This window comes from Pelophylax lessonae, assembly GCF_965119305.1.
Source record: "Pelophylax lessonae genome assembly, chromosome: 7".
NCBI lineage: Eukaryota > Metazoa > Chordata > Amphibia > Anura > Ranidae > Pelophylax > Pelophylax lessonae.
Window position 1 is genome coordinate 102529706 of NC_138774.1, and position 14012 is coordinate 102543717.

General features: G+C 45.7%; 1 protein-coding gene across 1 annotated transcript in view; it reads left to right on the plus strand.

Moving 5' to 3' along the window:
- The window catches only part of CLPTM1 (CLPTM1 regulator of GABA type A receptor forward trafficking), a 91465-nt gene that overhangs the window by 66980 nt on the left and 10473 nt on the right, over positions 1 to 14012 (plus strand). The window contains exons 9-12 of the mRNA XM_082264482.1: positions 6353 to 6446; positions 6539 to 6729; positions 9353 to 9448; positions 13710 to 13845. Coding sequence (XP_082120608.1) covers positions 6353 to 6446; positions 6539 to 6729; positions 9353 to 9448; positions 13710 to 13845 — 517 coding nt within the window. The remainder of the gene's footprint in view (positions 1 to 6352; positions 6447 to 6538; positions 6730 to 9352; positions 9449 to 13709; positions 13846 to 14012) is intronic.

The window sequence follows — 14012 nt, forward strand, 5'->3', positions numbered from 1 at the left end:
GGACGTTTCTTCTCCCGCTATAATTCAGGAAGAAGCATTGGTGGACGCACTAGTTGTGGCAGTGCAGGAAACCTTAAAACTTGAGGTTTTACCGGCAGAAGCAACTGATACAGAGATTCCTTTTGGCACTAACAAGCCCATCAAAACGGTGAAGGTTTTTCCTGTACCCAAGTGTTTTGGTAATAAGATTAAAGGAGAATGGGAGCATTCTAAACGTACCTTTACTATTTCCAAGCGTATTGCTAGACTCTATCCGTTTGAGGAATCCATCATTAAGAAATGGACGGTACCACCAGTGGTGGATCCACCTATTTCCAGGCTGAATAAAGCCACGGTTATCCCAGTGGAGGACACTTCGTCCTTTAAGGATCCGGTGGATCGAAAGATGGAAGCAGAGTCCCGCACCATCTTCTCTCTGATAGGGTCAGCATTTAGACCAGTAATTGTTATTGGTCTAGTTTCCCAGACACTTACGGAATGGGCGAGATTGGTACGCCAAGACCTTAGGGGAAAAGATATTCCCCAGGAAACATCTGATTTGATGGAACAGATTATACAAGGGCTACAGTTTATCTGTGACGCAGCCTTGGACACTACTCCCCTATTAGGGCATGCATCTATGTCAGCGGTAATCCTCAGACGTGTGCTGTGGTTAAAATGCTGGTCAGCTGACCTAGGTTCCAAAAAGACCTTGACGAATCTCCCCTTTCAGGGGAATCGTCTATTTGGGGCCACCCTAGATGAAATCATTAAGGATGCCACTGGGGGCAAGAGCACTTTTTTGCCACAGGCTGCTAAAGCTAAGGGACCTCGCCACAAGCGAGGACCTTTCTTTACCGCCCATAAAGGGTTCGCACGCCCGGCTGGAACAAGCGGGAAAGGCAAGACTCCTCCAGGAGGGTTCAAGAAAGGCTGGTCGGACAAACAGAGGACCAACTCAGCCAAACCCGAAGCAAAGGAGTACACAGCCTGAAGGTGCGCCCCCACCCGGTTTGAGGGTGGGGGGACGTTTTCACCGGTATTCAGGACATTAGATCGAGCATCAACTACTACTACCGGTGCGATTCTTCCCTTCCAACATTTAAGTACTACAGGGAGCGGTAGTCACCGTTCCCTGAATAGATCTTTTCCTTTACTTTTTCCTAAGATTAGTCTCAATTCCCCACAGGAATCGGATCTGGTTGACCAGACAGGCCAAGAAGCCTCTAGCCGGGTGACTTCGGTCCCTGAGGTTCAACCAGAAAAGATCACCCTTCCTGATAGCAATCAGGTATCTGATAAATGTGTGGGAACAGAAAACGACCAGACTTTCTCGGATGGTCGGGGCCAGATAGCTCTAGGGACGCCTGGTTCAGATCTAGTCAGCACCAGTGGTCCTAGAAATTCTAGGCTGGCCTCGTCAAGCCGGCCTGGCCGACTTGGACAGGCTAGTCGCAGACGTTCCGTGGGAACTTCGTCTCAGGGAGTGTCTGTGGTCTCAAGGACCAATTTACCATCGTGCTTTACAGTCGCTGGTTTTAATGGCCTGGCCATTGAGACCCAAGTACTGAAGGACAGAGGTTTGTCAGCTTCAGTCATTCCTACCCTTATTAAAGCAAGGAAAGCGACTTCCAGCAAGGTCTATTATCACACATGGAAGACTTATATTGCGTGGTGCGAATCTTTAGGATTTCCTCCACGTACCTATTCGGTGACTCGAATATTGGCTTTTTTGCAACAAGGGGTTGAGCAGAAGCTAGCCTTGAGCACCATCAAGGGTCAAGTTTCAGCATTAGCAATCTTCTTTCAGAAACCTTTAGCTACCAAGTCCTTGGTGCGGAATTTCATCCAGGGGGTGCGGCACCTGGCTCCACCAGTCCGCGCGCCCTTACCGCCCTGGGATCTTAATTTAGTTTTGTCGGTTCTACAGAAACCTCCCTTTGAAAACATCAGGGAGATTCCCTTGTTCACTTTATCCCAGAAGGTGGCCTTCTTGGTGGCTATCACTTCTGCTCACAGGGTGTCAGAACTGGCTGCATTATCATGCCAGTCCCCATACCTAGTGATTCATAGGGATAAGGTAGTACTTCATCCTAAGCCATCCTTTCTTCCTAGGGTGGTTTCAGATTTTCATCTGAATGAAGATATTGTACTACCTTCCTTGTGTCCTCAGCCCAAGCATCATCGGGAACATGCGTTGCATTCCTTGGATGTGGTTCGGGCAATCAGAGTATACCTGAAAGCTACGGAATCATTCCGTAAGACGGATTCACCTTTTGTGATCACGGATGGCCCCAGAAAGGGTTTGCCTGCATCTGCCGCGACCATTGCCAAATGGATTAGACAGACGGTGGTACAGGCTTATTCTATTAAGGGTCAGAGTTCTCCGTTCCCTGTTAGGGCGCACTCCACTCGAGCGCTCAGTACTTCCTGGGCCTTTCGCCATCAGGCGTCAGTGGTCCAGGTATGTAAGGCGGCCACCTGGTCGTCGGTACATACCTTTACAAAATTCTATAAAATTGATGTGACGGCATCGGCGGATGCCTCATTTGGCCGCAAGGTTTTGCAGGCCGCAATTTGAGGAGACCGGTGGTCTACCTCGAGAGTTTTTTTCTGTTTGAAAAATTTCTTTTTTGTGGAGTCTCATCATTAAGGATGAGCATTGTAAACTTCTAGTTGGCACCGGTTGGGCCTTCTAGATTGGGATTTGATTTCCATTTTCCCACCCATCATTTGTGATACTGCTCTGGGACGTCCCGAAGGTGCTGTATCACCGAGGACTACGTCTGTCAATGAGCGATAGAGAAAAATGGATTTTTGTAAAATCTTACCGTAAAATCCTTTTCTCTTAGCTCATTGACAGACGTAGTCCCCGCCCCTCTGTTTTGGAGTTGGGTTGGGTTAAAATCTCTAAAGACTGCTTTTTGACATAACTGATTTGCTGAGGCAGAGAGAGAGGATATACCCTCTGGGACTGCCCCTAGGGTGTGGCCAGAGCATTTTAATTTCCTGTCTAGTCCTGCTCCTGTGGAGGCAACATAACCCGAAGGTGCTGTATCACCGAGGACTACGTCTGTCAATGAGCTAAGAGAAAAGGATTTTACGGTAAGATTTTACAAAAATCCATTTTTCTGGGTCTGACACTGGACTCTGCCTCAGCCAGCGTGTTTCTCCCTCTGGAAAAACTCCAGATTTTGCAGGAGGCAATTTAGCTTCTGTTGTTCAGCAGACGGTCATCCCGCTGGGCTTGCATGCGGGTGCTGGGCCTGGTGGTGTCCACCCTCGAGGCAAGTCTGTTTGCACAGTTCCACATAAGGTCTCTGCTAAAGTGATTCTGGTGAAATGGGACAAGGATCCACTGTCTCTAGAGGTGGCTTCGTTCTCTGGCACTTCGACAGGGAAAATCCTTTCTCCCCCTGTACTGGACTGTTGTCACCAAGGATGCCAGCCTGTCCAGGTGGGGAGGCGTCCTCAGCACAAATTTGCTCATTGGGTCAGGACTCTGGCAGAGTCCAGACTGCCGCTTAATGTTCTAGAAATCGGAGCCATCAGCCTTTGTCTGGCTTATTGGACAATTCGTCTTCAGGGGTGTCTGGTACAAATTAATTTGGACAATGCCACAGCCATGGTCTATGTCAATCACCAAGGGTACACAAGTAGTGTCCTGGTGTCTTGGTAAGTAGCCAGCATTCTAAGGTGGTCTGACCAATTCCTTCAAGCCCTCTCACATTTTCTGTCATGACTCCTGTGCAGGATTAAAGCAGAGAAGGGATTCCGTCTCGACTGACCTCGCCAGTCTTGGTACGCCAATCGGGTGCGGCTGGTTGCCGATGCTCCTGGGGGACTTCCTCTCAGGGAGGATTTGCTGTCCCAAGGACCGATCTTCCATCCTGCTTTGACAGCTTGGCTGTTTTAACACCAGGTGCTGATGAATGGAGGTTTGTCTGAGTCGGTGATTCCAACACTGTTGAAAGCTAGGAAATCTACTTCTAGGAACATCTACCATCGTACGTGGAAGACATACATTGTGTGGTGTGAGTCTCTTGGGGTTTATCCTCACTCTTTCTCGGATCGGATCTTTACCTTCCTTAAGCTGGGGGTTGAACAGAAATTGGTCTCGAGTACCATCAAGGGCCAGGTATCGGCTTTGGCGTTCTTTTTTCCAACAATCTTTGGCCTCACACACCCTGGTGCGTAGCCATTCTTAAGGGTGAACGACATTTTGGTTCCTTCAGTGCGGGCCCTGTTGCCGCTCTGGGATCTTAATGTGGTGCTTTCAGTTCTAAGGCAGCCTCCCTTTGAAAATATTTGGGAGGTTTTCCTGCTTGCGCTGGCCCACAAAATAGCCTTTTTTGGTGGCTATCACCTCTGCGCGCAGGGTGTTGGAACTGGCCGTCATTCCTTCCTAAGGTGGTCTCTGACTGTCATTTGAATAAAGATATTGTGTTGCCTTCCCTGTGTCCCAGGCAAAATATCCGAAGGAAATTGCCTTGCATGCCTTGGATGTGGTCCGCACAATTACGGTATATCTGGCAGCTACGGAGTCTTAAGAAGTAAGACACTCTCTATTTGTGCTCACGGATGGACCTCACAAAGGATTGTCTGCTTCTTCTGCGACCATCTCCAGAGGGATCAGACGGTGGTTCAGGCCTATTGCATCAGGTGTCAGGTTCCTCTTTTCTCTGTCAAGGAGCACTCTACTAGGACGCTTAGTGTTTCCTGTGCTTCCGTCATCAAGCATCAGCGACGCAGGTTTCCAAGGCGGCCACCTGATTGTCTGTGCACACTTTTACAAAAGATTTATAAAGTGGATGTATTGGCATTTGCAGATGCTTCTTTTGGCTGCAAGGTTTTGCTGGCTGCTGCTTAGAGGACCTGGTCCTCTTTGAGGGTGTATTGTGGGGTTTTTTTTTTTTTTTTTTTTTTTTTTTTTAAAGGTGAGCTTCAGTTGTTTATGGTTGAGCTCCATGTTACCTGGTTGGCTATGGTTAGCCTTGGGATTTTTTTTTCTGCTTTTTTCCCATCCCTCATGTTTAACACTGCTTTGGGACATCCCAATGGTTAACAAGAATCAGGAGCTGTGTCCGTCAATGAACGAAAGAGAAAATGGGATTTTTGACTTACCATGAAATCCATTTCTCTGATGTTTAGTGACAGACACAGCACCCACCCCTCTGTGGAGTTGGCTTTCTTCTGACACTGCTTGTAACAAAACTGAGTGCCTATAGCTGAGAGTGGGTATATACCCCCTGGGACTGCCCATAGGCGTAGCCCACCTTTTCCTACCTAGTTTCCTACTCCTGTAGAGGGCAGTATAACCCAATGGTTAAGAATCAAAAGCCATGCCCATGAACATCAGAGAAATGGATTTTCGGTAAGTCAAAAATCCTATTATAACTGTTGGTAAAATTCAAACGATGTTACGCTGGGTACATGGGTACCTAACATGTAACACTTGAAAATTGCGTGCACTCGTGGAATGGCGCCAAACTGCTACGGAACTTAAAAATCTCCATGGGTGATGCTCTAAATGTTTTACAGGTTACCGGTTTGGAGTTCGAGGAGGACTAGCACTAGAATTATTGCTCTTGCTAGAAAGTTCATGATAAAACCTCACGTGTGGTGCAAACACTGCGTACATAGGCGGGCACGACCTACGTATGCAGTCGCTTCTGCGCGTATGGCTAGGGGCGCTTTTTTATTTTTACATTGTCCCTCTATTTTATTAGATCAATTTTATTCCGATCACAAGAAATGTAAACATCCCGTTTGATTAAAAATAAGGCATGACAGGTCCTCCTTATAGAGACATCAGGGCTATATAAAACCCCAGAGCTCTCTGCTACCCTGGAAAGCATGAGATTTAAGAAAAAAAAAAAAAAAATTGATCTCTGCTTTCCAGCATAAAAAAAAAAAAAAAAAAAAAAATGGCTGTGTTTTTAAAGCTGCCAGGACCAGAAGTGCTGTCATAACATCATTTCCGGTCTTCCAGGACCATAGACTCTATGGTAGCACCCCCATATCGGACACAAGGCTCCTCAAACGCACGGGAGAGCCCAAAGGGGTGGCAGGGGGGGGGGACACATCCCATTGAATGGCTGAAAAACAAAAAAAGATACAGGGTTGATGCCTGAACTTGCAGGCATCCTCCCGGTACAACCACTGAAAATTCGGGACGTCCTACTGGTGGGAAATGGTTAAAGCTGTCTGCCGATTGGCCTCTAGCGACTCAATGATTTTTCTCTGCACAGAGTGGAGAATAGAGAGCAACTGAGTATGTGCAGAGCAGGGTAAGATAACGCATTACTAGATTTTAAACCGTATAGGCACTTATTTTTCATGTTTTACATATTGCTTTTGCTTATCTTTCAAGGTGGCTCTTCTAGAGACAAACCCTTACCTCCTCGCTCTCACCATAACAGTGTCCATTGTACACAGCATCTTTGAGTTTTTGGCTTTTAAGAATGGTAAGAATTTTTTTAATTTTTTTGAAGTGTAATGTAATGCAGGTCACCTATTTACATATTAAGTCATCACATCTTGTTTATCATCTTTATAGATATCCAGTTTTGGAACAGTCGGCAGTCTTTGGAGGGTCTGTCTGTTCGATCTGTCATCTTTGGGGTCTTTCAGTCTCTAGTTGTTCTGCTTTATATCTTGGACAATGAAACCAACTTTGTGGTGCAGGTTAGCGTTGGCATTGGTCTGCTTATTGATTTTTGGAAGATCACCAAAGTCATGGATGTCAAGGTAAGGGCTGATCTTAGCTAAAGTAAATGTCCATGAAATGATGATCTTTTTTATGAGTTTCTGCATTCTTCATCAACTTAAAGAGGTGCTCTAGCCATTTTTGGGTTTATTAAAAGACAGCAGCTACAAAAACTCACTGACACCATGGCTGGATCTAGAGGGGGTGCTGATTTTAGTTGTGCCCCCTGGCAGGTGTGTTCATGGATGTTGCACTCAGCTGCTGGGTGCCTTTCCCCTGCTGTCTCCGCGCTCACTGTTGGGACAAGGGGAGAGAAGCCTGGAGCCCTGAAGGAGAGAGCAGGAGGTGTGGGCTGTGCTCTCCCCCCTCCTGTCAGCAGAGCCATTCTCCATAAAGCATATGATACAGGATCGTTCTTTGCAATGTTCAATGTTTGTTTAATTCCCTGCTGCCGGGAGATGAGCGGGCATTAGAGGAGATAGGGGGCGGAGTAATCAAACTGTGTACAGCCTGATCCTTTGTAACCTGCTGTATGGAAGAGCTCTCCGCTAACAGCAGAGAGCACAGCACAACCTGCACCTCTACCTGGTTTCCCACCTATAAGTTGGGGGGGGGGGGCTTACAGGCCGGGGGGACTGTACACAATGAAAAGGAGGGGGGGTGTAACAATAATTTTTCCTGAGATGAGAGGTTTGTGCAGAATTGGGGGCTATTTGTGCTGTAAACTGTAATGGGGATATGTGTGGGGGGGGGGGGGGGGGATTTGTGCTTGAAGAAGTAATGCGGGGGGGTTGGGTGTATTTGTGCTAAGGGGGGGGGGGGGGGTATTGTGCTATGAGATGGGATTGTGGGATTTGTGCTAGGAGAGGGTATGGGGGGGGGGGGGTTGTATTGGAGAGGGGATTGCTGGGATGTGTGTGAGGAGGGGGATTTGGGGGGGAATTTGTGCTAGGAGCAGCAGCAGGACAACATGGTTTCACCCCCCTAATATGACACCATGTTTTACCGCACCAGGTGACACCAACCCAAGTCACGCCACTGCCAGTGAGCAGATAATTTTTTTAAAAGTAGCAGTTTGAATGAACTTTGCCCCTAAATGTAACTTTGTATTAAAAATCCGCTATTGCTCCTTCTGGTTCATTCAATACTGGCAGCAGCTAAAGCAATCTTCTTTTTTATAGCACATGCTTTCTGTAAAGTGTCTAAAAGCATGAAGTAATGTAGCGGTGGAAAAACAGACAGGAACTGCTTTTCAGTAAAAGATGACATCCTTGTTTCTTAGTTGTGCTTGCTTCATTCTCATTTTTTTCAACCAGTATTGAGCTTGTCCCAACTGCTGTGAAACATCGAGGAATACCGGGCGATCGTTTGCCCGATTTTTTTCTTATTGTGTGTACCCACCTTTACACAGCAGCGATCTGGACTGATGCACGTGGACCGATGGTCAGCTGGTTTTTATTGAATCGGTCAATGTCGCCTGACATTCAGCCTGTGTTCTAGGCTTTAGTAATGAAAGATTTGCCTGATTTATCCAATGTCTATGGGTGTTGAAATATCATAGTGCAGGAAGTAGGGAGAGGAGTATGGTAACTATCAACCTTAAAGTAGAACTACACTGTATCTGAGCACCAAAAACACTATTTAATTCATTTTTAATATTCAAAGCAAACTCACCCATCAGCCATGTCTACATGCTTTATTTTGCTTTGAAATCAGTTTGAAAAACACCCCCTAGCATTTCTGTCCGTGGCCATCTTGAGTGAGGGCGGATGATTCATGTAGTGATTTACTTCCTACAATCCATCTGTCCTTAGCCAAGGCAGGGGGGGGGGGGTGTTTAGCTGAGGAAACCCCTCCTCCCCTCCTGAAGACTCCTGGGATGTATGACTTTGTTTGCCTAGGCCTGGAAACAAGAAAGTAACTAAAGAAATGTAAAAAAAGGGTTTAGAACAAGTAAATATACCTTCCTATCTATTTACTAATGCTAGCAGCATAATGATTTAAAAAAAGTGTTGATTGAGAGAGTGAAGTTTTGCTTTAACATTTCTGAGGGTTTGGCTACAACACTTTGCAGGACAAAGCCTGTGTATAGCTCCAATATTGACTGTGACCCAAACAAAATGTAGGTGCCGCTCAGGTAGAGAGATAAAGTCCAACTAGACTGCTGTGAGTGCAAGGCAGTGACAGGGAGCTCATCCTAGCTCCAAGCTGCAGCAATGTTAAAGGAAAACATCCATAAGCCGCATATCATGAAGCAGACCCATGTGCATGAGGTCAGATGAATGGCCCGGACTGCAGCCAGGCCATGACCTCAACACGTTTCGCTCCTCCCCTTGGAGATCAATCATGGGAAACAATGATAATGACTGCTGAAAATAAGCACTTGATCTAAACAGCCTGAATTCTGTATTAGGCATGTTGCAAAGCTCTGCAGAAACTGTTAACACTATATAAGTCCTGTATAATGATACTGAGGTGGCCTTGACCTATATTATTGTATTTAACTTAAACACGCAAACTGCTGGTCGTGTACATCTGACTTGTGTAAAATGAAATGAAGCCTAGAGGAACTTTGTTACAAATTCAAGCTTTAATAATGAAATATTGAAATAAATGTGATTTTATTCTTTAGTTTGAACACGTACCCCACTTTGTTTCTCACAGCTGGACAGAGAAAATAAGGTGGCTGGAATTTTCCCCAGGTTGACAATAAAGGACAAGTCCACATATATAGAATCCTCTACAAAAATATATGACGACGTAAGTGTGATTTACCTTTTAAAGTCATGACATGAACCATTTGTAAAATATATTGCTGGTGTGTGAGATATCACCATTAGTGAGGTATAACAACTGATAATCAAGCTTAAAGGATGAAGCTTCACTGCTCGGCTTGAGCTACCCCCCAACATGCAGGAAAATGTACATTTTAGATAGAGGCTTGGTTACAGAGAAGCAAATCTAAAAAACTATATTTCTCTATCGTTCATTGACTGACACAGTCTCTGTTCTTCATAACAGTAGGGTTATACTGCCCCCTACAGGCGTAGGACACTAGGCAGAAAAAAGTTCTGGCTACGGGAAGTCCCAGGAGGTATACTCCCCCCCCCCCCCCCCCCCCCCCCTCTCTGCTGTAGGATGTCAGTTTTAATCTGCCTAGGAGTAAGCACCTAGTTCCTTGCTGGGATCTGTGGTCCTGGCAAAAAGGTTTTTCTCTAGTTTTATTTTTTTTGTTTTTTTCTGGATTTTTTTCCCGTGAGATCTACAAGCAACTAAGCCGCATCTGGGCGACGGGCTGGATATATAGATCCAGTGGTCAACCCAGCTGGCCAGCGAGCATGCACAGGCCCCAGCTCCGTGCTAGGTAGGCCGTGACATGGTCCCACCGGACGGGACTCTCCCTGCGAGTTTAATTTGTCTCTCCAGGTCACACACAACCTGGTCTAGGCCCGAGTTGCAGCGTTCCTATTGGCCGACAGCCCCCCACTTCGGTGGAGAGGGGTTCTGTCAGGAGATGGCGCCTACCTGTTCCAGGTATGGTGAGTAATTGAACCCTCTTCTCCCCCTGGTGTGTTTTGGGGTGGACCCGGGCCTCCCCCTAGGACGGTCAGACCACCAGGATTCCCCTCTGTCCTGTCACGCACCCCCCCTCCTCCCATCACCTATTGGGGATATGGGGTGCTCGCAGCGAACCCTCGGGGCTGGGGCCGGGCGGCATGCCAATGGTGGGGGGTGCGCTGCCGGCGACCGGAAGATCGGTCTCGCAGGGGGGGGACTCACCTGTCACTACCAGGGCCCCCCATCCTGTCAATCCCATCCAGGAGGCTGGGTGATCCCATCGGTCGTCTCCCGCGACCATATCCAAATGGATAAGGCAGACAGTGGTACAGGCTTATTCACTGAAGGGTCAGTTTCCACCTTTCCCTGTGAAGGCGCATTTTACTAGGGCGCTGAGTGCTTATTGGGCTTTTCGCCATTAGGCGTCAGTAATGCAAGTTTTCAAGGTGGCAAGTCGGTCGTCTGTGCACACGTTCACAAAATTATACAAAGTAGATGTGTTGGCATCCTCAGATGCTTCTTTTGACCGCAAGGTTTTGCAGGTTGCTGTTTAAAAGAGAAAATATTCTTTTTAAGGGTGTTTGTGTTTCTAGGTGAGCTCCAGTTTTTCCTGGTTGAGCTCCACGTTGACTGGTTGGCTAAGTTTAACGTTATGGAATTACGCTCTTTCTCTGCGTTTTCCCACCCCTCATGCAAATACTGCTTGGGGATGTTCCAGTGGTTAAGAAGAATATGGAGCTGCGCCTGTCGGTGAACAATAGAGAAAACTGGATTTTTGACTTACCGTAAAATCCTTTTCTCTGAAGTTCATTGACAGACGCAGCACCTGCCCCTCTATTTCTGAGTGGGTTGGGGTTATTTCTCTAACACTGCTTGCAACAAAACTTAATCCTATAGCAGAGTGAGTGGGTGTATGCCTGCAGAGACTGCCTTATAGGCTTGGTAAAGTTTTTTCCTGCCTAGTGTCCTACTCCTGTAGGGGGCAGCATAACCCAATGGTTAAGAAGAGTATGGAGCTGCGTCTGTCAATGAACTTCAGAGAAAAGGTTTTTACGGTAAGTCAAAAATCCAGTTATTAGGTTTGTGGAGTGTTTATACTTTAACCACTTAAGCCCTGGAAGATTTTACCCCCTTCCTGACCAGGGGTTTTTTTGCTTTTTTTTTTTTACTGCGTGACTTTAATGGGTAATTGCGCGGTCGTGCGACGCTGTACCTAAACAAATTTGACGTCCTTTTTTTTTCCCACAAACAGAGCTTTCTTTTGGTGGTATTTGATCACCTGTGCGATTTTATTTTATTTTTTTATTTTTTTTTTTTTTGATCATGCGCTAGAAACAAAAGAAGAGCGTAAATTTTGCAAAAATAACAATATTTTTCACCTTTTTTTTATGAAAGGGTCCTTTCACACGGCCGCTCTGTGTGTCCGCAAATCATCCTATTTTTTTTTGCGGATGATTTGCGGACATCAATGTAAGTGAATGGCACTGCGGATGTCAGCGGAATACCATCCGCTGACATCCGATTTTCCTTTCAGTTCTGTTCCGTTTTTACGAATGGAACAGAACCCCATTTTTCCATCCGTGTAAAAAACGGAAAGGAAGGAAAATCGGATGTCATCGGTGTCATCCGCTGACATCCGCAATGCCATATACTTACATTATGTCCGCATATCATCCGCAAACGGATGGGATGGTATGCGGGCACACGGAGCGGATGACAGAAATGTCATCCGCTCCGTGGAAAAAAAAAAAAAAAAAAAGTCCCGCAGCGGACTTAAGCAGCGGAGCGGCCGTCTGAAAGGAGCCAAATTCTCCAAAAAAAAAATGTAAAAATCTAAATTTTTTAACATTTTCGGCCAATTTGTTTTATGCTACATATGTTTGGTAAAAAAAATCGCAAAAAGCGTATTTTGATCGGTTCGCGCAAAAGTTATCGCGTTTACTAACAAAGGGAAAGATTTTTGTCATTTTTGGTGTTTTTTTTTTTTTTAACGAGTAATGGCGGTGATCTGCAATTTTTTTTAATTTTTTTTTGCGGGACTGCGACATTGCGGCGGACAGATCGGACCCTTGACTGACATTTTTGACACTTTTGGGGTTACCAGTGACATTACTGCAGTAATCAGTGCTATACATATGCACTGTTACTGTAAAAATGACACTGGCAGGGAAGGGGTTAACTGTATTGGAGAGGGAGGGGTTAAGTGTGTCCTAGGGGCGTGTTTCTAACTGTGATGGGACATGTCTACTATTGTAAAAACAGATCAACGGTTCTACATAGTATAACCGTCTGATCTCCATTTTTACACAGGGGAGAATGACAGGCGGCTTGTTTACATTAGCCGCCTGCCTTTCTCCCGCTCTACCGACGATCGCCGGTGACCAGCGGACATCGAGTCCGCCGGTCACACGCACTGACTCCTTAGTGAACGAGCTGCGGCGGGCGCGCGCCCGCTATTGGCTCACAAGCCGGTGACAGGCTAGTGACGTATATATACACGTCACTTTGCCTGGCCGGGGCTGACCGCCGCAGTATATGTACTTGCGGCGGTCGGCAAGTGGTTAAACAAACATTTCACAGTGAATTTGATTAAATTACAGATAGGATGAGCATCCCTCTAAAAAAACGAAATATGTTTCCGTAGAGCAGACTCCATAACATTCACGTTATTCCCTTTCATAGCCAACAAATATTCCTCTGTGCCATCTTTGATTACTTACACTTTCTTATATGTAAGCTTCACTTTCTTGAATTTGGTTATAAGCCCTGCCCACATGCGTGTACCCTGTCCGTTGAGAATGCCTTGCTGGCCAGTAGGACATAGTGCATAGACTGAGCCTATAACTGCACCGGTGTGTGTGTAGCTTGTGCTACAAACTATTATCGTCATAGCAAAGTGGAGTTATCTGAGACTGGGCATTAAAAGAGGCCTCTCTGACTAGGCCTCCAATAGCAAGCACGCTTCCTTTTTTATTTTAATTTTTTTTTTTTATACAGAGCATGGAGGACAGTTTTCTTTTCGTATAATGAAAGATCTTATGTTTGACACTTTCCAGAACAAAATACCTATACTGACAGCTTACAGAATTATTCCTATGATAGGTTATGATCCTTTATGGTTTCATCTGCATTCCCTTTTTTTCTGCATAACGTTTAACTACATTTTTATTTCGTACAATAAATAGAAAATATGTCCCCTGCTGTTACGTTTTATGTGTAGATATGTATTGTTTTAACGTTATTTAAGCCCCCCTGGAGTTTTCTTTGATTTGGAGTCATGGTGGTCTATGAAAGGATTAAAAGCTGTGAGCTGCACTGTGGATGACTGTCTGTCTCATTAGCTACAGAGGTAAACTGGTATTGTGAATAACTGAAACTGAATTAGTAAGTATATCTCTGAGCTTAGAACATGATGGACTTTCTTTTACCCCAAATGTAATCACGTTATTTGTTATGTGTCTAGATGGCATTCCGGTACCTGTCCTGGCTTCTCTACCCACTGCTGGGATGCTATGCAGTATACAGTCTACTGTACCTAGAGCACAAGGGATGGTATTCCTGGGTACTCGGTATGCTGTATGGCTTCCTTCTCACGTTTGGTAAGCTGAAAACAACATAATTGTGATATAGTCTGTGGTGTGGCCATTTTGCTATTTTTATTACCTTTATTAAGCTGGCAACACACTTAAGCCCAGCTACAGCCTAAATAAAAATATATTGCACTAGTGAAAAAACTGCAGCTCTCATTGTTACTTACCGGTCTCTG